Raw genomic sequence first — 27498 nt, 5'->3', positions numbered from 1 at the left:
GGGACCTCTATCAGCAAGGGACATAGCTGGGGTGGGACCAGGCGGATTGCAAGCTCAGACAGGAGAAACCAAGATTGCCAACAGAAAGCAGCCCTTGCTGGTGAGCACCAAGGCTTGCTGGGGACAACCATAAAGTCTGGTTCACCTGGCTGAAGCGATGGGTGAGAGCAGGCTTATATGAGCTGCAGGCAAGCAGAGGAGTTAATGAGCTTGTCCTGCTTCGCAAAGGACAGCAGCAAGAGTCATCTGCGGAGAGTGGAAGCTGTAGGTGCTTTATATCTCCTTTTTTCCTTTTTCTCAGCAAGAAAACGGTTCCTTTGGCCTGGAAGCTTTCTCTTGGCCTTGTAAGGAGAGCCGACCCTCTGTACTGAAGTTGACCTGGCCGCTGTTTCCCAGCCAATGTCCCATTTCTAAGGGAAACCCACCTGACGGCACTCTCTGCCCTGGATTTCCACGAGTCCCGAGTCCCCTGGGTCTCCTTGTGTTTGAAACGCTCCTGAGCAAACAGCAGCTTGCTGAGCCTCAGCATCCCGCTAACTCGCAGACAGCGAGCATCCTTCCCCGGCTTGATGCACACATGCATTGCTGAGCTACACACGATGAGTGTGTCAAATGCGTGGAAACCCTTCGGTGCTGCTGCAGCAGATGCCAGCAGAAGCAACGGCGGCTGCACGGTCCCTGTGTGCCATTAACAGCTGCCAACTGGCGAGCCAGCTCCCGGTCCTCACTCCGACAGGGCAGCTCATCGCCACCGTTACGAATGACTTCATTTAAGTGCTTTCTGCCCACGCAGGCATTTGCAACTCCATATTCATCAGTGACCTCTCAGGGCTGTGGTGGGATTTCAAAGGGCGTTGGGGGGGTTCAAGCGGAGAAGGGACTTGGGAAAGCTGAGGGCAATGCCCTCTTCCTTAGCTCGGTGCTCGGAAACAGAGAGCTGGATAAAAGGCATGCCACGGGGAGAAGGGGAGGGATGGGGACACAAAGAAAAATCCAGCCCTGCAGAAAGCCCTCTTTGTCTCCTTCCCAGCTGCTGGGATGTTTCCGAGGCAGGATGGGGGCCAGTGCAGAGGGGCTCTGCCGCTGCAAACACCCCCCGTCCCTCTTACGCAGAAGATGTTCCTGGGACAGGGGATTTGGCACTGGGAACAGCGTGGGGGCTCCGGTGCGATTCCCTGCCCCAAAGACAGCTGAGCTGGTGGTAGGGCACTGGGTCCTGCAGCACATGCCTTCACTGGGGTGACAGGACAGACGTGTCCATGACAGCCCAGCTCTGCTGGCCTCGAGCAAGGAGCCAGCGAGACAGCTCACCCCTCTGCATGTCCTCCCCGTCCATCCTTCCCTCTGTCCCTCGGCCATTCCTCCTCCCAGTCTGCCACGGCATCCTTGTCCTTTCCCAGCTGGCAGCGCTGGCAGCACCGGGACATCCTCCCCTTGCAGCAGGGAGGACAGTTTGGAAAGGTTTGTCCCTGCTAATTCCCTCCCCGGGGTGATGTTTCCTCCTCTCTGAACACAGCCATCATTGCTTTCCCCGCTGCGTCCCCTTTGCCCTCCCCGCTGCCCCAAGCACCCAGCTGGTGGGACTCGCAAAATAAACATCCTCCCATCTGCTCCCGCGCCCCAGCCTGGGAGATGACAGAGGCGATAATTACACACTCGGCACAGCAAAATTATCCAGCGCGAGGGAGAAGAGGCCGGAAGCAGCTGGAGATCATCCATGGGGAACACTGCTCCCACCCACGGCGCCTTCCTGCACGCCTCATCCCAAACCAGCCTGGCGCTGCAATTTATACTGTGAGTGTGCTCGGGCCCGGACGGGATGGGGTCCAACCCTGGGCAAGCACCCCGAGTGCAGGAGCCGACCCTGCAGGCAGGGAGGTGGGGACGTGCTGCTGCAGTGAGGGGTTTGGAGAAGCAGAACTAAGGAAAGCCGGTTTCCCGTGGGGCCAGGAGTCGTAGCTGGGATCCCCTGGGTCTCCTGAAGTGCAACCTCCAAGGATGCCATTTCGCCAGGGAGGGTTTCGTGTGAGCCATCACTCATGTACATTTTCGGTGCCTGCCAGGGCACGAGCGCTCGGACATCCCATCCCCTCCCCACTCCCGTGAGACCTCTGGGAGGAACTCTTGCAGCTCATCCATGAGGCTTCCTTTGCAGCAAACTCCTTTTTGAAGAAAATTTATTTCCCCCTCAAAGGAGGATCTGCAAAAGGGGATGGTCCATGCAGAGACCCTCAAGAGGTCTGCGGGGATGATACTACCTGATTTCCCATGCACAGGCAGGTCCGCGACTGCAGCCCATAAGAAACATCCTAGAGAGGAGTGAAGAGGAGAAATAATATTAGTAGGAATAATAACAGCAATAAAAAAAAATAAAAATACTACACCTGCTGAAGGGAGTAGGCGGCAACGAATTGTCCTTAAAATACATCCAGGCTTGATGGCTTTACCTTTTGCCCTGGAATGAGTAATACCAGGCACACAACATTTAATTTCCACAGTCTTTCCGGTACCAGAAAACCACTGGAGCCCGTTTCCCTCCCACTGGCCCTGGTGGGAGCGCTGAATACGGGCAGGGGGTACGGGCAGGGGTAGGGGAAGGGGGTACGGTGAAGGGGGACAGGCAGGGCCGGGTCTCTGCCCCCGCTGCAGCACCGGCACCTCGGTTTCTTGCCCACTCTCCCCTCTGGGGCCTTCCTCCTCCCCCACTCCCACCCACGGCCCCACGGTCAGCCCCCCCCCCCCCCCCACACACACACCGTGGCCCGGGGAGGGGTTGTCCCGACCGACCCGCGCCGCGGTCCGGTTGCTTCACCGTGCAGGGTCGAAGTCCAAACGCCGACAACAACGGGCCGCCCTCCCCGCCGCCACGGCCGGACTACACGCTGGGCAGCCCGCGACGGAGGCGGCCGGGCCCGCGGCGAGGTCAGTGCTTCCCCGGTGCCGCTTAGGCCCGGCCGCCAGGCCCGGTTCCCCCCCCCCCCCCCTCCTCCGTAACCCCTTACCCCCGCGTCGTTACCGGGGCCTTGCCGGCGGCGGAGGCGGGATTACGCTTTTCCCGTCAGCGCCACCGCGGGGTTCGGCCAGGCCCCGGCGAAAGGGCAGGGGGGGTGGGTGGGTTGGTTGGCGGTGGCGACCCCCCGGTCCACCGGCCTTGCGCCATGGCGGGGCGGGCCGGGCCCAGCGAGGGGCGGCGGGAGGAGGAGGAGGAGGAGGCGGCGGCGGCTGCGGCGGCGGCGGCGGGCGGGGGCCGGCCCTTCCCGCGGGAGTGCTGCGAAGGGCTGGGCGGCCTGGAGTACGGCCAGGTACCGGCGGGGCCGGGGCGGCGGCGGCGGCGGGGGGGGCGGGCGGGGAGCGCCGTGGGCCTGGAGCGCTGCCGCTCGGTTGTGTGTGTGTGGGGGGACACTACACCGGACCCCCTCCCTCAGCTCCCCCCGCCCCGGCCTCTCCCGGTGTACACGGCGGGGCTCCGCAGAGCTCGTGGCCGTGACTCCCCCCACCCCCCCACTACCCCGTCGGACCCCGCGGACTCTACCCGGGGAGCACCCGCCACCGGCCCCGGCCCCGTTTCCACCCGGGCCGCGACGGCGCCGCACGCTCCGGCCACGTGGCAGCGGCTGCACCGGCACCACACGGGAGTCCCGTGGGTGCAGCCCACGGCTCGGCCGGGCGCCCGTGTGCGGGTCTTGGGTGGCTGTGCAGCTTCTACCTGGGTGCCCGTGCAGCTCTCGCCTGGGTGCCCGTGCAGCTCTCGCCTGGGTGCCCATGCAGCTCCCACCAGGGTGCCCATGCAGACCCTCTCTGGGTGCCCACGCAGCTCTTGGGTGCCTGTGCAGACCCTCTCTGGGTTCCCATGCAGCTCCTAGCTGGATGCCCATGCAGTTCCCACCAGGGTGCCCATGCAGACCCTCTCTGGGTGCCCATGCAGCTCTCGCCCAGGTGCCCATGCAGCTCCCACCAGGGTGCCTGTAGAGACCCAGTCTGGGTGCCCATGCAGACCCTACCTGGGTGCCCATGCAGCTCCCACCAGGGTGCCCTGCAGACCCAGTCTGGGTGCCCATGCAGCTCTTGGGTGCCTGTGCAGACCCTCTCTGGGTTCCCATGCAGCTCTCGCCCAGGTGCCCATGCAGCTCCTAGCTGGATGCCCATGCAGTTCCCACCAGGGTGCCCATGCAACTCTTGGGTGCCTGTGCAGACCCAGTCTGGGTGCCCATGCAGCTCTCGCCCGGGTGCCCATGCAGCTCTCGCCCAGGTGCCCATGCAGCTCCCACCAGGGTGCCCGTAGAGACCCAGTCTGGGTGCCCATGCAGCTCTCGCCCTGGTGCCCATGCAGCTCGTGGGTGCCCGTGCAGACCCTGCCTGGGTGCCCATGCAGCTCTTGCCCCAGTGCCCATGCAGTTCCCGGGTGCCCGTGCGGTTCTTACCCTCCCTGACCTTGGGGCCGCAGGCAAGCGGGCAGTGTTTTCTACCGTTATTTATCCCCTGTTGGGGAGGAGGGGGCAAAGTTGAATGTTCTGTGCCTGTTACCTGGCTGTCGCCGCAGCTTGCAGAGACGCCTCATCCTAATGGGCTCCTCTTTTATCCCTAAAAGCACATACTAGGCACAGGCCAATCCGCCTCCCGCTGGCAGCGGCAAATTTGGTTGTTGAGGAGGAGAGAAGAAGGTGAGTGCAATGTTAACGATGTTGCCAGACGGGAGTTAGTAGGTCAAGAAGCTTTTGTTCAGCCCGTGCTGGCAATGTGCTCAGCTCTGTACAAAACGAGAGGAAAGAAGCTGTCCTAGTCCCACGGGTTTGCAACTCAAGCGGGACCAGACAGTTTGGCCCCAGCGCCAGCAGTTCTCTGGGTGCCCAGGTTACGGCTGGGCAGCACTCGGTTTGAAGGGACGAGGTCTGATGGTGAAGGGCTGCTCGGGGGTGAAGGGAGGGGAATAGAGGCCGGGAAGGGTGGGAATAGAGGCCGGGAAGGGTCGGAATAGGGGGAGATGGGTCAGGATCAGGCCCTGGGGGCTGTTCCCTTCATTCTTTGCCAGCAACTGCATCCCGAGGGCTCAGATGGAGGAGTTCCTGGGAGCTGGGGCGGTTTGAAGGCAGCCACGGACCCCCGTAAGGTTCCCCCCATTTCCCTGGGGCCGTATGGCCTTTGCTCGTGCACTTTGCACTGGGGGCAGGACAGCACGGGAGCCGTTCCCAGGGCCTCTGCTCTTGGCTACAAGAGGTGTCAGGTTTAGCAGCCCCTCTCCGTGAATCCCACTGCAGTTCTGATTCCTTCAAAGAACCCGTGAGGAGCCAGTGGGAATTTCTCTCCCAGAGGGGTGAGGTGGAGCTGATGCCTTTTTGAGCCTTTCCTGTCCCCTGGCATCCGAAGGACTTGCAAACACAGCTGTGTTTGGGAAGCAAAAACCTTCCACGTCTCGATGTTGTCTTGATTCTGATTCAAGCGAGGGAAGGGCTTGGGCTGGGCTATTTTGTCTTTTGTTTTCAAAGTTTTTTAGGAAAAAAAAAAAGAAAAAAGAAAGGCTCTGGCTGTTTTTCATCCAAATACCACTGCTGGGAGAGGGGGCGGGGAGGGAGAAGCAGCATGGCTTATTGCACGTAAAAATGCTGACAATGTCAGGGAGCCGTCCTGGGAAAAATATCTCTTTCTTAAAAGGAGAAAGGAGGAAGAACAGTGAGCTTTAAGGGCTTTTTGTTGTTGTTGTCATTAAATAAGACAGGAAAGTCTTTTGCAGCTTCTTACAGTGCAAATGCACCCCCCCTCACTGTAGAGGGGGTTTGCATCACCCTTACTTTAGGGAAGGCAAGTTTGAGGCTGACACAGTCCATTGCTTGGCATCTCCACGCAGACCAGCATCCCTGGGACAGTTCTCCGTCCCTGGGGACGCCGAGGTGCTGTGAAACGGTGCTCCCTTTCCTGCGGCTTGGAAACGGGCTTGGGTTGGCAGCTGCCCCGTAGCGCTGGTTCTCGTCCTCACAGCAGCAGTGTCCTCGCAGTGCCTGTGTCCTTCTGGGCACTGCTGCAAATGTGGGGCTCCCCGAGAGCCCTGTGCCCCCAAGGTGTGGGGGGAGACAGCTTGGAGGACCCCCCATCCCTCTTCTTGGCTTTGCACCCTGACACAGCGTGTTGCTCGGGGCCGTTAAAAGATTTGTCCACTCTCGCAGGGCAGCTGACGTGTTTGGTTTGAGATGAAGTGCCCCATATTCGGGTACAACGCCTGGTGCTCCTGCAGGAACCCGCACCCCCAGTAACTGGCTCTTCCCCCCAGGTGGATGTGACAGCCATGGCACGGCTCTTTGGCTACGTGGATGTGACCGACTCTGGCTTCATTGTGGCTGTCCTCTCCATCGCCTTCAACCCGCTCTTCTGGAACGTGGTAAGAGCTGCCTGCGCGCCAGCCACCCCTTCATTTTTTTGTCTTCCTTTGCCAGCTACAGGGCGGTCTCCTTTGGCCAGCGTTGGAGGAAAAACCTCTTTTGGGGAAGTCTGCTGGGCTGGGTGGGGAGAGCAGTGTTGAGTTATTAGGTGTTAGAAGTGGGTGAGCAGGGAGCTGTGCTGCAGAGAGAACTCCTGGGGCTGGGGACAGCTGTGAAGGGTGTCACAGAGGAGGTGAAGGTGGGATCCCGTATGGGATGCAGAAGGAATTAGGAGCTGAGCTTGGGAGAGGGGGCAGAGCAGTCAAACCCATCCTTCAGCCGCCTCCTGCCGTACCTCCCACCCCAGCAGCCAGGCACTGGCCACCACTGGGACTGAGCAAAAATGGCATTAACCCCCGGCGGTGGGCTGCGCTGTATATGTTGCCTGCTGCTTCCCCTTGAAATATGTTGGCAGCTGGTTATGTGGATGGTAGGAAGCAAAACCAGCCAAAAGTTAACCTGAAGAAATTCCCCCTCCATCATGCTGCAAAGTCTGGCAAAAAGCTGCAGAGCTGGCAGCAAGCCAGCCCCAAGCAGGAGCAGGGATACCTGTGCATGGGTGATGCTCGCTGTCCCTGTGGGTGCCATACCATCTGCTGGGTGCGATACCACTTTGGGAGCCGAGACTGGAAAAGTCTTCGCTGCCCTTTACCGCTGCGGTTTGCTACCTCCCTGCGAGAGCAGGAAGAATCATTGCTGGCCCTGTTTTGGAGAGTTGGAGAGCCAGTGTGCCAAGCGGGGGAGCCCAGGCTGGCTGAAGGACGAGGTGACTCCCATCCCGCAGCACTGCTGAGGTGTGGGGTAAAACCTTCTCCCTGCGAGCACTCATGGGAGTGGGATGTCATCTCAGCCAAGATTCCCAAAACCGCCCGCCAAACCTCCCTGCAGGGATTCTCACCCTGGGGAAGTCTCCTCAAAAAGGCCTTATTTTTTCAGAGGGGGAGGGCTCGGCTCTCTCTGAGCGTGGGGGCTCTTGAGATTGTCTCATGCTGGGCTTTGGAAAAGCGAGACTCTCCTGGCTGTGAGTCACTTTGGAAACCTCTGTCGGAGCTCTTTGTTGCAGCTTCCCTAATTTTTCATGCAACTCATTATTAAAAAGTCTCACGGTGCCTGAAATGCAAACTAGAATATGCCACATTATTTCGACTGCAGAGTCATCATTTAGCATAAAGAATCAATGAACAAGATTCAGGATGTGGTCTCTGGGGGGGAGAGACCGGCTCCAGCGAGAAACTGCATAAAAGGGAAAGAAAAAAAAAGTACTTTATTAGCGTCTGCTGCTACGCCTGCGACTTGTGGGACGCCTGCAGCTTGGGAAATAGCATTGCTTTTTGGATCAAGAGTTTGGCTGCTGTTAAAGGACAGGGAAAGCTGATGTAACAGCAGGAAGTTCATTGCTCTGCGTTGCTGTTGTCCCCTTCCAGTGTCTGAAGAGCATTGCCGTTGGCGGCAGGTGGCACTGCAAGCAAGACGTGCAGGGCCTGCGCCTGGGAGCAGAAGGCATCTCTGCATGGGTTTGCAGTGAGCAACCTGAGCTGGTGTGTTGGTGGCAAGCTCTGGGGAGGTGAGCGTGGCACTAGATGTTTTCCCGGCTGTAACGGGCCGGGTGGCTCTTGCAGGCCGGGTGCCTCCGTCCATACGCTTGCTCTGCCCGGGTCTCCGAGCATCTCCCCGGTGTTTTCAGGCTCTGCCGGTCCCGGTGTATGGCTCGCAGCAGGCACTGCTGGAAGGCTCTTGCGGGGGGGGCTGTGGGACCTGCAGCCCTGAGCAAGCCCCCGCTATCGGGTGCATTTTAGCAGGAGTGGCCCCAGCCATCCTTGGATTTTCCCTGACCTGCTTCCTTTACCTCCGCTCCATCCTTTTTTCCATGTGATCGGTGTCCCCTGCTTGCATCTAGCCAGCAGCTCTTCTTTCTTTCTCTATATCCCTGCACAGGCTCCCTTTGTGTTTTGCTCTTCGAGTTTCTTCCCGGCAGCTGAGATTGCTTCTGCATCTGAATTACTTTGGGCTTGCAAGAGCTTTAGTGCAAAGAGTGGATTTCTGTGCCGTGCCAAGCACTCTCTGCTCTCTGTACTTAATAAGTAATGTGGGACCCTGGTCAAAAACCCTCCTGTGCATGAAATTCCTGATTTGGGTAGAAATTGGGTGGCGATGCGTTGATTTAGTTCAGTGTCTTAATTCCCCGTTTTTGCTGAACTCTGGCCAGGTCTGCCTCTTGCAAAGTTTGGCGCCGAGTTGTCCTTGCTGTGCAGCGCCTCTGAATAAATATGTGGTGGGGAAACCCCGGCTCCGTGCCATGCTCGGCCAATGGAGAGGCACATCTTGAGGCTACAAGCATAGCGAGGCGTTTGCCCTGGTAAGCACCAGGCATGTTTCTTTGGGACAAAACCTGCAGGCTTTGGGGATGAAGCGTGAACTCTGGAGGCTGTGGGGGAGCATGGCTCCGGAGAAAACCCTGATGCTCATCAAGTCGATTTATGTACTTTGGTTAAGAGAGCAATTTAGAGGACCAGAGCCTAAGTGGGGCAATTTGCAGGACTCCAGCCGGGCTATGCTGATGCTGCCTCCTGTTCTCCGCAGGGGAGAAAAGCTCTCCAAAAACAGCCTCAGGACTCCCGATTCCCAGCCTCCCCCCTGCAGGCATGTACCAGGGGGTACCATGAGTGTCACCCCAGGGTCGCCCGCTGCGTTTCCCCACCAAACCCAGGGCTCGCACCCCCTCTTCTGCTTCCCTTTCTCCATGCCAATTAAAATCCTACCCGTCCCCAGGTGGCCCCCAGGTTATGGCACAGCTTGGATGTGTTCCTGCACTATTCTCTGGGATTTTTTCCTTTTTTTTTTTTTTTTTTTCTCCTCTCTTCTCCTCATGCTGTCTCTGCTTTCCCACCCGCCGTGGCTGTTATGAAAAGAGCTGCTGGGAGCTGTGGTCCCACATGAGGCAGGGTGCAGGCGAGGTCCCGAAAGGCAGCAGCGGAGCCATTTTGGGGATGCAGTCACTTAAAACTCCCCAAGGATGTTCAACGTAGCTGGGAGACCTGTACCGCTGTGGGGCTGTAGAGGGGCACCCATCAAGGAGTAGGCACATCGTTGGAGCCGTGCTGTAAAACGTTAATGAGGTCAAAGCAGCAGAAACTTCAATAAATCCCATCTGTGTTTGGAAAGCCGCAGAACGATGGGAGAAACTTCCCATCCCTTGGTAACTAAGGAAGGTATTAAATAACAGCTCCTTGGGGACAAACATTTTCAAGCCAGGAGACGCAGATAACCTGCATGCGGGAGGCTTTAAAGAGCTCGCTGAGCCTTGGCACATGGGGAGGTTCTAGAAAGCTGGAAGGTTTCTGACACTCTCAATAGCAAACAAGCAAGTGGCATAGCCACGAGCCAGGTAGTCTGACGTCCATCACCACGCAAGTGAGTTTCAAGTGGGGAGCGCATCCATCAGCAATCCTTTTCTTGATTTGAGTGTCTTAAAAATTTACGGCTGGCGTCACGGACTGATTTAGAAATGGCACATCTTCAGCTGCCACCCGAGAGCTTGCTTCTCCCGTCACCTCCGGTGACCACCTCGAGACACCCATGCATCTTGCAGGAATCTGCAGGGTGAAACCTCAAATGTCATGGTTAGGAACAGCCTTAGCGTAATTTAGCATGATTTTAAAGAAAATAGACCCCATCAGAAAAACGTGATTTTATTGTACAAGGTTGCAGCTTTTCCAGTTCAGGGTTACAAGATCTCTGTTTTAAACTTCTGTCAAGTGTTTAAACTGCATGAGGTTTTGATTAAAGTAGTCGCACAGGGACCTGGGCTGACAATGCCTGGCTCCTGATGGATGTGTATCTCTTGGTTCATTTATTTTTAATTTCCCATCCTTTTCTCCTTCTTTGGAGACTGAAGGAATCTGCCAAGTGGATAAGAAGTGCTTGCGCCGGTGGGGAGGGGGGGGAGTTTGCAGGCGCTGGAAGCCCGGTTGCATCTACCTTTGACCAGTTTTTGCTAAACTCGGAGGAAGGTACCTGGCCCAAAACTTCCCCACAGTGCTGGGAAGTGGTCAGGAGCTGTCAGGATTCAGACCTCAGTGAGTCAAACTCCAAGAAACCTTTTGGGGACAGGAGAAAACTGCCTGATGCTGGGGGATTTCAGCAGCTCTCGCTGTCTGTCTTGCAGAAGGGAAGGATTGAGCGGTGGCTTGATGGTGGTGTGTTAGCACCTTGCTGGGAAAAGGAAATTACAGGGTATGAAATGGCTGTGCAAGGGCTGGGGCTGGAGTGGCAGGCAGAGCCTCGTGGGGAGTACACCTCCGTTAGCTGAAGTTTACAGGGTTGGGAGATGAATGAGTTGGATTGATTTATGGGGTTTTTTTTCTGGCCTTCAAATTCTGCAAACCTGCGAGAGTTTTGTGGGCTCCCCTGCAAACCTCTGCCTGCCTGCAAGCGCAGGTGAGAGCAGAAAAACAGCCCTCAACCATCTTCTGGAAAGTGCTTTTAGATCCTGTCATAGAAGCCACGGCACAGTGACGATGATTATCTGCTTATAACAGATGCTAGATCAATAGTGGGGCTTCAAGCTACGTTGCAAGGCAATTGACTGCAGAAAGTGTTTCTTTATTGGGGTAAAGCTGGGCTTGCAACGCGCTTGGATTTGCTCTTACATCTCCTGTCTTAAAATGTCACCACCAGCTCTGATGCCTTTCATCCTTTGTGCAGGGAGAGGATGCACATTATTTGTAATTGGACTCTCTACCAGGCAGCAATAGCCATTTTCATTTTGTACAATGCCTAAGAGAGAGCGAGGGTTTGCTTTCTTTTTTCTTTTCCACCCCCCAAACAGCATTTAGTGGCAATTTTATTCCGAGTGACTTGGTAACGCTTCCCACTCAGGCGGCGAGGGCTTTGCAGCGATGCTGTAACGTGTGCGGTAAGTGGACGGCATCGATTCGCCAGCCGTCTCGTAACAGAGAGAGTCCTGGCCGGGTGTGTAACACTGCGCCTGTTTGGCTCCTAAATTTAGCTTTTCCAGCATGTCGGCACCGCTGCGAGCCACATAACAGGGACCAAAACTGGGTCGCATCCTCCGGCCTGCCAGCTGGAGTGACACAATTAGGAGCGCTGTCACCTTGAGGGAGAGCCACATCCTTCATCCCAGCACCGCTTCCCTGCAGCCTCCCAGTTAGGGGTGGTGGTGTTTTCATCTAAACCCTCTTTAAGAAGCTGTGCAATATCTTTTTATGATGTCCTTGCAGGCTGAGCTGCCTGCCGTAGAGGGGGGGGATCGTGGAGCCCAGCCTGGCTGGGCAGCTGTAAACTGAGATGCTTCATCTGTGTGTCGAGCCAGGCAGGATCTCAGCCCTCGGGGCTCCAGGCGGGGTGGTGGCAATCATTCGAGCAGCTGCCTGGCCACCGTGCGTGGGTACCTGCCAAGGCAGGGTGTGCTTGGACGGCTGAACCCTTGCCGTGCCCGTTCCTAGCGTGGATTTGGGATCCAGCCGGTATGCGACGTGCTTGCTCAGTGTTTCTCTAAGCCGAGGTCAGAATCTGTTTCTCACCTCGCAGTCCCCTGTGGATCATGGCCAAGCTGACCCAAAAAGCAACCTTCTTTTTTTAGCTTCTGCAGAATGCTTCTCTAAAAATGCTTCTCCCAGGGTGTTTGTTGTATATACTGGACTTTTCTTGTTTAGTGTTTTAAAAATAAACTGCGGACTGCTGGCAGGCCTGCTGGAATAAGTCAGCATGTGCACAAAAGATGAAAAAATATATTTAAGCCAGGAGTCTTGTTTCCATACACAAGAAGATTATCTGTAGACCCTAGAAGTTGGGAGAGGCCCTTTCCTCTCTGTCCCACTCCATCCCTATCCTGCCATGCTGCTGCTAAACACTTTCTCCTGCTGATGAGGTGCTGCTCAAAGATGTTAGTCTATGAAATGGCAAGTCCATGACCACCTGCATCCCACGGGACAAGGCAAAAAATGCAAAAAATAAAGTAGTATGATCTACCCAGACCAGGAGGTGTGGAAGACAGTGGTTCCTCCCGTGTGGCCCTGGGCTTTGGCAGCGTTTTTGCGTAGCCCTTGGGCTGGGAGCTGCTGGAGCCCCGAGTGGGGAAACCCATTGCCTCCCCCGGGACATCGGCTGTCCGGGGACCGGACGGGAGCTTCCCAGGTTGCGTGCTTGCTGCAATCACAGGCGTGAGCTGGGTGTTTTCCAGCTGCTTTGACAAAGAAATGCAGAGATACGCAGTCTGGTGGGTGCTCTTGGGAGGTTATTTCCGTAAGGTCCGCTGCCCGGCTTCCATCGTGATGCAATTGCATCTCCTGCGTGCCTGGAGACTCGTGGTGGGGAGGGAGGCGTTGGGGTTTCATGGCGGGGGTGCTGGATCTGGCTAGTGGCAGGCTGGTGGCACGCAGGGTTGGCACACCAAAGAAAATGCTTCCTCGTTTTCTCTATTTTCTTCCCCCATGATGAACTCCGAGGGGACACTTATCTCCAGTTGCTCACATGGCAGTAGCAAATGGGTAGTAAAGTAGATTAGTAAATCAGTAAAGCAAAACCCTCCTTCTCTTTTGCGCCTATATTGTGTCCCCAGTGACATAAGTAGCTGGAAATGGCACTTGGCAGGAGCATCCCACATCCCTGCTCTCTTGAGTGTGAAACCAGGTAGTTCAGCAACCTGATGACAGCAGCGCTTGGTGGGCACCGGTTCCTGGTAAATATTAGGAGCCTCATCTCAGTTAAGCAAACAAGTATCCACATTCCCCCCAGGGCTGCCTGCCTGCGGCAGCTCCCTTACGTTCCCTTTTCTAAGGCATCCTGACAAAGCTTTAAAACCCCAACCTAGAGAGAAATAGTTGATTTTTGGAAGCTGGTGCTGATGTATTACGTTGATGGAGGACATGAGCTATGGAGATAGAGCATGCCTGGGCAGTGGCTTTGGTTGATACGTTGCAGAAGAATGGGTGCAGCGGTGCACCGGCTGTTCAGAGCCAGGAGCTTTGATTTTGGAGGGTGGCCCTGACCCAGGGGAAGGGCTGTGGAGTGGGGTGAGAAATAGCCCTACCCAGCGAGCTGCTGCCTGATTTTTCTTTTCGCTGCCAAGCCATCCGAAGCTCTGTGCTTGCTCACGTGCAGGGAAAGAGGGGCAACTCTCTTAGAAAATTATGAATTTGGTTGCCAGAAAAGCTGGAAGCCCCGGGCTTGTGCATCTGCGTGTGGCTTCGTCAAACTCCTCTGATCTCCCAGCGAATGTTGGGGTCAGGGAGAGGAAGGCTGATGGGAGCTCTTGATTTTCCCATGTGTCATTAAAATCGTGAACCTCCATGGTGCATTACCTAGTCGTCCGGATTTGGCAATATCTTGCTTGGGGTTTTTTTGCCTTGCAAAACCTTTTATGTTCCCTCTCTTTACTCCTCCAGACCAGGGATGATGCAGCTGTGGGCTTGTTCTGCAGGTCAGGACATGTGAGCTGCTGCTTTGTCTGGCTGAAGGGTTTTCACTTGCTGTCTGTGTAGGCACAATCATTTTTGGTGTGATCCTTTTTGCGCTTTTGGGAAGAAAAAGCAGGCTGCGAGCAGCTCACACCCCTGAAGTGGGTGAAATGAAGATGGGTTTTAGCAATTTTCTCTGCCTTTGGCTGTTGTGGGGAAGCCTGACCGTCAGGGCTCACAGAACGCCTTCGTTGCCTCCTTTGTGCAGTGGGAGGTTTGCTCATTATCTGGTTTGTGCTTCGCTTATAAAAGAAGCTGTAATCGTAGCAGCTCCTTGCCGTAAAAGCACAAAGACATTTTCAGGGAAGGAAAATGTACATGCAGCTTTTATGATCCTATACAGTACTCCTTCTGCCTACTTTTCTCACCTCCTGCCCTTTCTCCAGCATCAGCTCTGTGCCTGCCTGGTGCTCAGTGTGACCCCCTCTGTCTCGAGCCTCTCCTTTGCTATAGAAATTCCCCTTTTAGAAAGAAAAAGTTGAGCATCCTCCTCGTTACTCTTGTTGGGTGAAGAGAAGCGGGACCCCAAATCTCCCCATGTACTTGGATGTTCCTGTTCCTGCCCTCAGAGCTGTATTTTCTGCGGTGAGTCCGACAGCAGATGCTCAAGTCAGCAAAATCCCGTGGAGGGTTTTGAGCTGGGAAAAAAACCCCTGTCCATCCGTCTGTGACTACAGTGTATACCCATAACAGGACTGGAGTAATACCAAACCAGATCACCTTGGGGCACGTGTGGCTGTTCTTGTTAAAAACTGAATGACCTCAGACAAGATACAATATTTTTAACTACAAAGCATTCCTATTAAGTACCCTTTCCTGCTTATTTTTACCAGCACATTGTTTTAATGACTGTAGAGTTACTCATTTGATTCCCAAGGCTGGAGAGCAGCAATGAATTAGTTTCATTTCAACACTTTGTCATGCAATCATATTCCAGAGATTGATGTACTCGGAAGCCAAAGTGAGTGCATTGCCCAACTGAATATTACTTTCCTGCCTGCACCCATCAGGTTTTGGTCCCTGGTTCGGATGTGTGGGGATCCTTAGCTGGAAGGACTTGCTCAGCCTCTCCCATCCACCTCTGTGCAGGGCTCTGGTACAAATGCATGGAGCAAAAGACTGTAAAAGGGTTTGAGCACTGCGTGCAGGGCTCGTAAATGCATCTCAGCGTCGGGCTTTGAGGCTGCAAAAGGGGGAAGAAACTCCCCTGGGGTGCAGATCACTGGGACCGGGGATGATTGAGCGTTCGCTCAGCTTTTGGGTTACGTTTCTTGCATTGAACAAATACCATGGGGCACGTGGTTACACCCATCTAACACCCACAGGAACCCCACTGATAACACCAGCAAGCCCGAGGGGTTCGATGGTTGTATTTAACCCTTCAGACTGTTATTACTTGTTGTGCCGCGCGGTTTGAACATCTCATCCCCGAGGAGAGGGGAACAGAGCGCGCGGCTGCCCGCGTTACATAAAGATCAAATTGTCCCTCTCTATTGTTGGCCGTCGGGACGACAGCAGCATCGCAAACATGCGTGTCCTCGGCGCCGTGGGAAATGTTCCCCGGGGAGGCTTAACACGGAACGTGGAACGTGATATGTCGAGCAGCGAGAGGACGGGAGGCCCTCCAGCCAAAATCGGCGCTCCGCTGAGCGTGGCCGGTGCAACCAGTACCTCTTTTCCAACGAACTCTCACTACTCTGCGAAGGGGTATTAGATTTCTCTTGCATTTTGTGCTCTGCGAGGCGTATTTATTTTTTTTTCATCCCCCTTTTGCTGTTCCCCCTCCCGTCACAGCCCCTGGGGGAGCGATGAGCGAGTACACGCTGTCCAGAGGATGGGTGTGTTGGGAGTCCTTATTAGCAGACTTATTCCAGAGAATTAAACCCTAATTTCACAAAAGGGCAGCAAGAGAACGGCTGCCGCTCTGGGCGAAGCCGAACTGGCTTTGTGTGTTGTTTGCAAATGGCACAAGAAGTCCTGGTCTGAGGCTGCCGGTCCTGGTCATTGGGGTATTACGACCAAAAGAATAATTGCTGTGTTTCTTTACTATTTAAAACAAAAATTGCAAAGTAGTGTACAGGGAAACCAGCCATGTCTCCTCTACTGTGCTGTCACTTGTGCCTCCACTTGTTTTGTTTTTGGTTTTAGGCAGGGCTTTAAAATGTTCCTAATCATCTTCCACTTCACCTTTTGACAACCCCGCTGCAAAATGTGACTCTGCGACACCAGTCATTGTTTCTCCCTGAATTAATTGTTGTGTGTAATTGCGACCTGCCGCAGGACGCTGTCTTGCTCTATTAAAAAGAGAAATGCTAATGAAGAACATTGGGTACCATATTACAGGAGAGCAAGGCTCGACTCGCTGGGACGTGTACTTGGCGTACTGTTATTGCCAGCCCGGGCAGAAATGGTGTTTCTGTCTCTCATCAGTCACTGGCTAATGATTGTAATTTTTACTTGCTGAGAAACTCTGGATATAATGGACTTCATTAACAGATACATGCGATGCTACCAGACCTGAATTAGGGGGAGAGAGGAAGAAAACAACCCCTGCGTGGAGGCAATTTTATTATTTATTTGTAGCAATAGGAGTCATCCAGAATTAGTGTCAGATTCGGCAGTGTGGCTAATGAGCTGGGCTGAGCTGGAATCCAAGCAAACCTATTAACGAGAGCAAACGGCAAAGATGATGCCCGGGTCTGAAAACCCTCACATCAAAGGCAAGATCCCAGGCAGCGCTGGGATGGCTTGGCTGCTTTTTCTTCCTCTGCGTGGGGCTGTGTGGTTGTGTGCTGATGTGTTTGCGTCTCGAGAGGCTTCTGCTTGCCGATCACCCTCAGCCTTTCTCCATCCCCTTCTCTCCTGCCAGCTCCTTCTTACTCATACATTGGGTGGACTGGAGCTTCTGATTTAATCTTTAAGACAGCAGAGCCAAAGTATTTCCACTCCCATCTGCTTGAAGAATTGCCCGACTTGCAGTCCTGCAGCATCCAGCTGCAGTTTTCGGTTGCAGGCAGGGGCACATCTGCAGGTCCAGCTGGTTGGGGACATGGTGACAGAGCTGGGTGCTCATGCTGGTACCTGAACACGTATCTGCAACTAAATGCAGGTCATACAGGAGAGCAAAAAGGCACTTGAATTAGCTTCCATCTCCCGTATAGCTTTATATGGTCTCTTTGCAATGAATCAGAGGCTGCAAGAAATGTCAGAGTCGTTAGGTGACCTCAATCTCCTTTTACCTGGAGCCAGTGAAGGCTTGTCTCAGTTCCGTAAGAGGATATTTCTTACATAGGATGCACTTGCTGAAGACTGTCCATTTTTATTCCAGCTAGAATAACTGCTTTTTAATCAGGCTGACCTTATTTGCAACGGCGATAGCAATTTGAACTAGATGTTTGCAGCAGTCGTTGGAAAGCTTTGAAGAGCGGGATAGATGCTTTGTGACGAAGATAGAAAGCTTTGTCCCCACTTTTAAAACCAAACCTAAGGTGCCGAAGTCTGCAGCGAATTCAGAGGGACTTGACCTCATCGCTGTGGATCTGCTGGGATCCAGGGCTTGATCTGGAAATAACGCAAGGGAGCGGAGGTGCGAAAATAGAAGGGAAGTCTTAAAAAAAAAGAGAGGCGTTTGTCTTGTAACGTGGCATTTGTACTGAACGCTTGCTGACAGTGTGGTGCAGCAAAGAGCTTGTCTTTCTAGATCGATGCCAGTTCAAACATTGTCAGTGCTATTGTTGGATCGCTTTGTTTGAAAATGGGTCTTTTGGGTAGACGGCCTGTTTCGGTAAAGCGGCTGTGTGTATTACACTTCAAGCACTTTCCCCAGCTTTGCTTTTTTTAGTGTTGCATGAGTAACAGAAGAAAAAAAAAAAGCAAATACAGGATGTGAGATGGGCAGAATAGTCTCACTCACCCAAGAGACTGACACACACCTTTGCTTCTGGTTGATTTGGGAAGGTGCCTGCTATGGACTGCCTGAGCAAAATCAGACCTGTTTTGCTCAAAGAAAATGCTCTGAGCTTCAGAAAAATGTATGAAAATACGAGGTTTATGGTTTTCTGGATGGGGACTATGTGCAATGGATAGCTGAGTATGGGCCAAGTCATCTGGGCATGGAAGATGAAAAAGAAACCGGCAAAACACCGGGCAAAATGCTTCACTGTCCTGTGCACGAGATGCTCATCTGGCAGCGCTGGCCTTCCCTCTGGGCTCCAGCAGAGCCCCAAATACTTGTGCAGGGGGAGCCTCTGCCTTTCCCTAATCTCGGGACTTTAGTTTATTAGGTTGTATTACAGGATAAGAGGAGCTGGGTGGGTCCCAGCTGCTCCCCGTTCCCCCACGCAGCCCATGTCCCTCCCAGTACTTGGCCATCCCCACTGCATCCCAGACTAGGACTGGAAAGGTCCTTCCCCATCCCATGCTGTGCTCTGGAGAAATCATTATTTCCCAGATATTTTTTCCATGGGTTTTGTTGGCTAGGAGAGTCTGTTTGGGCCGTGCAGGCTGATTCCCTGCAGCTGGAGCGCATCGCCTTCCCCCTGCTCAGTCTTGGGGAGCTGCTCATAAGGGATTCCTATGTCCACTCTCAAAATTAATTAACACAGCTCATTCTGGGTTACTCGAAATCACCTGCCTTCAGCTTCCAGCTCTTCGGACATAAATCATGAGCTCCTTGCCTTGAGGAGAAACTGTTCAGATTTTGTGTTGGAAATTGCTAGCAAATACAGCCCATATTGCGTGTCATTTTTGTTATTATTGAAGAGGAGAGGATGTGGCTCATGGAACATCGATGGACCTGGGCTGCCTTGGCATACGTTAAGCAGGGGCTTGTTTTTATTACAACCAGCTAATGAGATGGTACTTTGACAAATCACATAAACACTATTAGAGAAATGAAATTTATTATCTAGCTGTTGATCATGAGTGGATTCAAGGTAAAGGCTCATGTGGAGGTAATCTCAAGGGATGGCTTTGAGGTAAAGCGTACCTAGTCCTTACGAAACCCTTATCTGTTTACCTGCTGGCTTGTTTTGTTTCCCCAACTCAAGGCTGTTAGCTGAGGTGACCTGTGCCATTTCAGTCCAATTACTTTCACTGGGGATGGATGCGGGGGGGCCTTTATTTTTTAGGCTAAACTCATACGTGGTAGAGGCAGGCTAGGTTTCTTCAGTAGTCATCTTTCCACTTATAAAGAAGTGGAGCCACTTCTTCTCCCTGAGTCAAAGTGCTCAGACTAGACCCCATTGACCCCCTTGATGGTGGTGCACAGGCTTTGTCGGGGAGAAGTCACTAGAAGAGGCACTCCAGCTTGCTTTTCATCCTCTTAACTCACTCGTTTGGGCGATCAACATTGCAGGCAGTGAGGGTTTGTCACGCCGGCTTGTCTCAGCACTGCGGCTCCCCAACCTGCCCCTTGGTTTTGGAGAGGAGCCTGCCCTGCTTTCCTCTTGTAGATAGTTCTCTTCTTCAGCCCCTTGGATGTTCTCATTTTTTTGCAGCCTTTTGTGCTTTCCAAGCCTCCGGTTCCACTGTGAGAGCCTGGAAACGTGTGGTTTTTCCCTCCGTGAAACTCCGTTTCACTTGGGTGTACAGTCCCGTCGTTCCAACTGGCTGTTCTGTGCCGCAGTATCGCTGCGTAGCCAGTCTACATAGTGAAACCCTCTCTCTCCGAAACCCCGCTGCTGTTTCTTTTGGCTGGAATAAACAACAACCCCCCTCCATCCAGAGCCCGTGAAAGGCAATGGAAAAGTCTTCCTTGAGTCAAATTGACGCCTTCCTTTCCAAACTGAAAGCCCTTGGCAGGCAGGGACGAGCTAAGCCGTCCTCCTTGGCTGCGGCTTACTGACAGCTGTTATTGCCATCGTACCAGTGGGGAATGGGAAAGGGGAAAAACTAACTGGTGTAGCCTCCTGGAGAGACCTTTCCTGGCCGAGCCAGCCTGTCCCCGTCTCTCAGGGCACTTGTCAGGTCTCTGCCCATGAGATCGGGGTGCCCGCAGCCTCCAAGCTCCGATGGGAGTCCCTGTCCTGCTCTGGCTCCACGGGCACGGGCTGTCACCCGTTGTCCCCAGTGCCTGTTGCTCATCAGCAGTCCATCTCTGGGTCTATCTTTTCTTGGTGCTTTACCGTAAAAAAGACCTTTACAAGCTGTGTGGGCAAAATCGCTGGCCTGCGTTGCCTTACAGCTCACATGAAACCATTAAGACGGTGCCTGTCTCTTCTAATACCACTTCAGTGTTTTAATTGCATGAACTGGAAGCTGCTGCTCCAGTACTTAGTGGGGGAACTTCGCAGGGCTTTAATCATTTGCTAAAAAGCTTTCAGGCTCCATTACCGTCTTATGGCTCTCTGTAATTGAGTGCCTGTGAGTTGAGAAGCCTTCAGAGAAATAACTCGGTCTCTAGATCAGGTAGTCCAGAGCCACTGCGGCTCTTCCCAGTGCAGGCAGGAAGCAATTAAACAAAGTGGAGCCTGTCGGGGTGCTGGCAGGAGCTGGCAGCCTGCGACCGGCTCCCCCAGGGTTCTGTGGTGGCAGAAGGGACAAGAAGGTGGTCTCATAGTCACCCCAAGTGCCGGCTTCTCCTCCTGCCTCTGGAAAGTGTTCAGCTGGGGATAGCTCAGCCTGCTTTCCCCAGGCAGCTCTGCAACGCCAGCTTGCCATGGTTTAGTGCTTGCCCTGTGGCACCCAGTCCCAGCCAGTCCTGGAGCCGGTGCCCACCTTGGCTGCACCCTGCAGACGGGTCCTGGGCCATGGGCTGCACTGGGAACGACAGGGATGAGCAGCAAAGGGACCCCGAGCAGTGCTGCGGCAGGACGGAGGGGCTGCAGCAGGCAGGGCTGGGTTTGGGATGAGGGCTTGGGGAAGGCTGGGTGATGGCTCGGATGGGCAGAGGTGGGGACGATGCTCCCACCCTGCCAAAGGGACGGCTCGTGGGATTAAGGCTGCTTTATGATCAGCTGGCCCCAGCGGTGGAGCGCGGCTGAGAACTGGTGGCTCATAACATATAAGAGATGGTGGATGGGGGATGCGTGAGAGACTGGCCCGCTAAAGGCTGGAAGAGGGAAGATACCCGTTGTCCGCCTCATCTTGGGAATCACAGCGGATGGACGCGTACCGACCGGCGATGGGCGTCACGGCGGGTGCAAGGGAGTCACCGCAGCCCTAATGCACCGCTGCCTGGCTGCCAAGCCCTGGCCACGGGCTAAACCTTGTGGGTTTAGGGCACCTTCCCGGGGCCACGCACCCACCCGGGGCTGACCCGGTGCTCATCGGCGGCGCAGGGAAGGCAGTTCTGCTGATGGGTGCTTCGTATCCCTGCCACTGCTGCACCAGGAACGTGACTGTGGGGAGGTGACGGCTAATTGCTGCAGCTGAGTCAAGGACTGTTTAAGCAGCTAATTAATTCCTCCTAATCAGCCCTTGATCTGTTGAAAACTGCATGGCATTATCTCCTCTGCTGCAACACCTTGATAATTCCTGTCTGAATGGCCTTCACGGAGAACATATTTAAATAAACTCAATAGAGATTTCAGACAGATAGCAACTATAATTACCAGCTTGTACAAATTAAACCGTGGTTTGTTCTGTTCTTTTTCTCCTGCCTTCGCTGCCCAGAGCTCCTGCTAATCATGTTCTTGCTGCCAGTGGCACACCAGTCCCTGGGGCGTTTTCTGCACATGCCTTCGGAAAGCCTGTGCCGGTGCCCGGTGCTTGGGGTGGGTGCTCGGCGGGCTGGTGTTTTGGATGAGGCTGTACATGGGCACATGCCAGCCTCTCCTGTGCCAGGGGCTCGGTGCTGTGCCGGCGAGCGGCAGGAGCGGCACCTGGACGCCTCTCGGGGCTGCCATGCACGATCTTCCCCAGGACCAGCCCTGCAGTTTCCCCTCCCGTCTCTCCTGAGGTTTCTCCTAGAAAAGCAGATTTTTTTTCTCACCTAGGAGCAGCACGAGCACTCGGACATTTGCCTTGAATGACCGTACGAGCCCAGGCTGGAGCTTTCAGCCTGGCCGCGGTGTTCAACCAGCACTATCGACGATTCCCTACCGGCACGTGGGCAATAAACTGTCTGCACTAAGCGCTGCCGACCGCAGAGGGGCTCGAGCACGGTTCGTTAGGAGGGATAAGGTCAGACCACCCTCATTTCTTCCGCGGTCACTTGGACAGCCAGAAAGGCTGGCTCCTCTGGCATTCGGCAAAGGTCAGCCAGCCCCAGCGCTCGCAGGCGGGCAGTGGACGTGCATTTACATTGCAGCCTGCTCTGCTGCAGGGCTCTGTGTTGGTTCTGCTTCCCTGCTCGCTCCCAGGAACACCACAGTCAGAGTCTGGGTGCTCGGGTGTATCTTTTTCCTCCCCGTCTTTTAGATAAATGCAGTAGCTGCAAGCAGGGTTGTTTTCCAGCATCCAAGCAGTGACGGAGAACGTCATTACATTTTAATGAGGGATTCCAGCGAATCAGAAAGGAAAAATGGATTTTTCGTAACAGGGGAACAGGTCGGTGCTTCTGGGCCTCGCAGGTGAAATAAGGGTAACGTCAGGTTTCCTGCCCTTTCATCAGGTTACCGGCTAGGCAGGGCACGTCTGCCCCGATGGGAGATGCTCATACAGAGCCAGCTAAGTCCAGAGTCAGGGTTTCTCCTGCCCCAGCACCTGCAGGAGTATGTACCCCCACAGCTGGCCTAGAAGAGGCCAGACTGAAGGAGAAAGTTAAAAAATTCGCTCAGGTCGGTTTTGTCTGAAGGGTTTTTTTTTTTTCACTTAGGGCTGAATCATCCATGCATCCAGGGCTCACCTTACCCACGCACATCTTCTTGGGACTGGGGGGCAGACATACCCTGGGGAGCTGTTTGTTCTTCCTCTTGGCTTTTCATGAAATTTCTGACTTTTGGGTCCCTTGGCGGGCTGCTTCCTAGACCCCACATGATGGGGCAAAATCCTTCACGATGGCAAATACTGCAAGGCAGGGCTGGTGAAGGTAGCATATCCTATTCACTGCCATCTTTTCTACAGCCCAGACTTGGGCACTGAATGTTTTTATGCCAACAGTTTGGCCAGGGCAAGAGCATCCCCAGAAGTGGGCAGAGCATGCCCCTGAGTGGGCAATGGGTCCAGGATTTCCCGGGATGAGGGTACAGCCCCTCTGTCCTGCTCCCTGGAGAACTGGGAAGGAGCTGCTTGCCTCAACCCTCCGGTGCCTCAGTTTCCCTTGGGTTGAAGGGAGCTGCTAATCCATCCCAGCCTCCCAGGCATGCCGCAAGGCTCAATTCACTCGTGCCCCACACCGTCTTCTTCGGATAGTATGGCAATGGGGCAATGTGAGGACGTAGATCGGCTGATTAGCATTGAGATGCAAAATGTCCCTTAGACCTGAGCCTTTGGGCTATCTGGTTTCGTTCCCCATCTCTGGGGCGAGCCAGATATAGAAATGGAGTCACGCGAAACAGCACAGAGTCTCTATTTCAGAGCTGGGGTTGAGCAAATTAAAATGTAGCGTGTTCAAAAGCCAGCTTCCCTGGATGGCAGACAAAAATAATCAATTTCCTTGAAACAAATACTAAATATTAATGAGAGGCAATGGTCTGCCATGCACACAGAGCTGTAAAGAGCATTTCCTGTTGATCAGCTGTGGAGACAGGTTCATGAGATGAAATTGCTTTTCGAATGGTTATTTGTGGCCTTTCTCGAGGTGGCTCAGAAAGGTTTGCCTGCCCAAAAAAAGAAAAATCAGAGCATTTCCATTTTGCAGCCGGGCAGCCACTGGGAATGCGTGCTGGTGCTTTCATTTTTGTTTACGCACTTGCCCAAGCGGTTGGGGAGATGGCTCGGTTCGGTTATGTAGAAATCAGCCCTGAATTTACGTAGAGGAGGCGGCGATTCCCTGGGAACATCAGCCGGCTGTGTCTGCCCCCGACGAGCGCCGAAACGGCCTGCCAAAGGCAGAACATGGGACCCAAGAGCACTCCCAGCTTTGCAGCCACATCCGCTCGTTGATTTATTTCAATAACGAGCATTGGGGGAAACATTAAAAAAATTACTTACAGCCCTCACCAAGTATCCTAAAGTGAAAGCAGAGGGCTGGGAGCTTTGGAAAGGGAGCCTTGAATTCTTCTATTGCTTTGACCCTTGGGTAAGTCAGGAAACTTTGTATTAACTCCGTTTCCAAACTTGGAGGTTGGAAGAAAAATAAAAATGCGTCCTTCTCTCCCTCATTGGGACACACAGCCGTGGCCGTGGGGCTTTTCCTCCCCGACGCTGTGCTCGCCTGCGGGCAGCACGATGCTGGCTTTGGCTGGGAGGGCAAACAGCACACTGGGAACGGCTGCAGCCCTCCCCAGGAGGCCACTGGTCTCAGCCCTGCCGTGTCCCGCACACGGCCACGGAGGATGCTAAAAGCGTTTTGCATCCGTCATGCAGTAAATAATAACACATCAGCTCATGATTTTATAAAGCCATTAAGCCAGCTGCGTAGCCATGGGTCGAACGAGAGCTAATATTAGCTAGAAATTACTAAAATTAGAAAATTAGAACTGAGCCAGAACTAATTAGTTGTTCAAGGAATAGAACCAGAACCGGAACAAATTAATTGTTGCTGAAATATCACCGCGGGGCCTGGCGGGCACCGCCGCTTCCAGCCCCACGCAGGCTCCCGCTCTGCTTTGCTCGGGATGACTCCCGCGTGGGCTCAGAAAAAGAGCCCGGGGTCCCATCTGAAGGCTGTGACAGCTAAATAAAAGTTGGCGTCTCGGTCCCAGCCGGGGAGTCGGCAGCGACGTGATGCAGCGTGAGTTGGGCTGTTGCTGGGAGCAATCCCAAAGCAGCCGAGCCAGCTGGTGCCCCAAAGGGCTCGGGAACGTGTCCCCTCGCCCCGCTGCGCTCTGTCGTTGCCCAGATATGCTTTTCTAAAGGCAAGGGTAATTACGAGGCCGCCTTGACGGCTCCCAGAGGCACGCAGGCTCTCCCCTCTGATCCCGGCGACGCTGCCTTCTCTTTCAGCTTCAGCTCTGCCGCCGACTGAGAGGCTTTTGCGAAGCTCTCGAAGCGAACCAGGAGCTGCCATCCGTGCAAACGCCGGCAGAATAATTTCCAGGGAATTAGGAAGTCGGTACAGATAACCGGCACGTGGCTCCATTTTTCCATCTGTGATTCAGTCACCTGTACGGTCACTTCTTTTTACTTTCCAAAGGTGGTAACTCACCCTATATTTCTTTTTCCACTCTCTCAGCATTCAAACAGCGGCTCCCATTTTAGCAGCAGCATGACGCACGGTATTTTAAATTCAATTTAGAATACAAACTATTTATACCAGCCAGAAAAAGGCAGTGAAGCAGCTCTCTCTGTCATGAGTGGATTTGTAATTTCAGAGCAATCATTGCATAACTAATTGAATCAGCTCTCAGCATGTGAGATCAGTGCCCTGCTTATCAGAGGTTTTCATCGTTCTCCCCTCCCGAAGCCAGCAGTCCCCCTCCACCAGCAGCACTTTGTGCTTCTGCATTAGCCTGGGAAGAAAGCGGGACCTGCAAAGCTGCCTTTCTCTGCTCAAATAGAGCCAATAAATTACCAAATACATTCAGAGTAGATGAATAGCTGGGTTGCAGGTGCCTCCCAAAAGCTGCCCAGGCTCCATGCGAGGGAGTGAAGTGCGTTTGAAGCTAATGAAGTGCCAGCCGTGTCTGAGAAGCAAATTGGTGCCGAGATGTTCTGCTGACTCCCACCTCTCGCTTCATTGCCCAGGTGTGCCCTGCTTAGCTTGAATGGAGGGTCTGATCCAAACCCCAGGCGTGGTGCCTGGAAATGGAGCCTAAAAAAAAAGGCAATAAATACAGCGACAGCTTTCTGAGGGCTACAGGAAAGGTAGAAAACAGAGTAGCTATAAGGATTTTCATTGGCTCGGGAATGAGGGTCCTGGATTTGGTGACTTGGGTGGGTGCAGTCCTGCAGATTTTGGGAGCAGCTCCAGCCACCTGTGTTGCAGCAGCCTCCCGGGTTGAGAGGGCACCTCCTCAGCTGCGAAGTGTTTTGGGCAGGGGCCCATCAGCTTCTACAGAACGCGGAGCTTAAAATTGCAGCCAGAGAAAAGCGTGCTGTAAAGGATGCCGATGCCTCCCTGGAGATGCTGCCTGCGTAGGTGCGAGTCCTGGGCTGTCACTGACGTGCTGTACGGGTTGCAGTGATACAACCATGCAGGGGTGGGTGAGGATTGCAGGTGAGCCCTTAATGGCTACAATTGCTGAGTGCTAATGAAGGCCAGCTCGTTCAGCCTGTACAAGTGGAAGCAGTTCACTGGGTGAAGCTGGTAGATCTTGTCTGGGGGAGGAGTGCTTGCAAACTTTTCTGGAAGTGGGCAGGGAGGGGGTTGTTCCTGTCAGGTATAATCCCTACAGCTGGATGTAGGAGATGATGGAGCCCAGAAAATGAGAGCCGGGTGTCCTTGTGATCCATCCCTTACTCAGGGATCTGTTTTCCTTCCAGGAGAGCAATACCAGGCTCCATGGCAGGAGCCTGTTGGCTTTGGAGGCCTGGGGGCAGCCTTAGCAATGCTCTCAGCCTTGTTGGACACATGTGGTTCAAGCCACATATTCCCCAAAACTGATGTGTAGGGTTTTTTGGTTTTGTTTGTTGTTTGTTTTTTTTTTAATATGACCCTGTGCCTCGGTGCTGCTGGCTGGCCTGGAATGCAAGGACATATGCAATGCAAGCACTAGCAATGCACGGGCAATGCAAGCACTGGTAGGGGCTGGCATGGGTAGGAGAAAGAGCTTTCATCCCCAGGCTTGTTTGAAGCTATGTCTCATCAGTGGCCTCCGCTTGCTTCTTGCACAAAGCCACGCAGACGGTGTGCGTCCCCCGGCGTGGGGCCGAGGCCGTGGGATTCACGCTCCTGGGGCAGCACGTGCCCAGGCACCTCCAACCACCCGCTTTCTTTTCTGTTGTCTCTTCAGGTAGCCAGATGGGAGCACAAAACGCGAGCGCTCAGCCGAGTCTTCGGCTCTCCACGTGCTGCCTGCTACTGCCTGGGCGCTGTTATCCTGATGCTTAACTGTGTGCGGAGCCATTGGTAAGGAGCTAACCCTACTGCTATGTGTCGATGCAAAGAAATGCCCCTACAGGGTGGGGGGGATGATGGATATTTGCTCTGCGGCGCTGGATCCAGCCCCAGCGTATTGCTTTTACGTGGTTGGATACCTTCAGCCAGCAGCAGATTTATTCCAGGATTTGTAATAAAGACAAAGGATGCGGCAGTGTGGCCAAAACCATCAGTGTCAACAGCCGTTGAGTGTCGCAGGCTTCCTTGCTCTGCTCTCTGGGGGCAGTTTCCCCTGCCCTGAGAGCAGCTCAGGTGACAGGAGGGCTGTTTGCACAGGATGGATCATATGTAACAGCAGAATTTTTTAATTTTCTCATAAAAATCACAAACAAAATTAAAACTGCCTTTAAGAAGCCACAGTTTCCTGTGTAAAAGAGCAGGATTATCTGTGCAGTTAGCAAGCAGTCTCTTTAAACTCTTATCTACGATCTCTTTAAATACCACCTGTGCTAGCTAGTAGTATTGTATGACTGATACACCATACACCATGGGAATACGTCCTTTGACGTTCTGAGTGCAGCAGAGA

The 27498-nt window shown here is 53.9% G+C and overlaps 1 protein-coding gene across 6 annotated transcripts in view; it reads left to right on the top strand.

Moving 5' to 3' along the window:
* The first annotated feature begins 496 nt into the window (after positions 1-496).
* Positions 497-27498, top strand: part of PEMT (phosphatidylethanolamine N-methyltransferase) — a 46456-nt gene continuing 19454 nt past the window's right edge. The window contains exons 1-4 of one of the 6 annotated variants that reach the window (XM_049791379.1): positions 3273-3302; positions 4589-4661; positions 6263-6370; positions 26827-26942. In XM_049791379.1, coding sequence (XP_049647336.1) covers positions 6278-6370; positions 26827-26942 — 209 coding nt within the window. In that variant the 5' untranslated portion in view covers positions 3273-3302; positions 4589-4661; positions 6263-6277. Of the gene's footprint in view, positions 1795-2797; positions 2923-3158; positions 3303-4483; positions 4662-6158; positions 6371-26826; positions 26943-27498 lie in introns of those variants that run through there. The other 5 variants (XM_049791373.1, XM_049791378.1, XM_049791374.1 and 2 more) reach the window with 5 other exon arrangements.

The sequence above is a fragment of the Accipiter gentilis genome, chromosome 33 (genome assembly GCF_929443795.1).
Source record: "Accipiter gentilis chromosome 33, bAccGen1.1, whole genome shotgun sequence".
Lineage (NCBI taxonomy): Eukaryota > Metazoa > Chordata > Aves > Accipitriformes > Accipitridae > Astur > Astur gentilis.
Note: the sequence above shows the minus strand (reverse complement) of the source record. Positions and strands in the feature narration are given on the sequence as shown.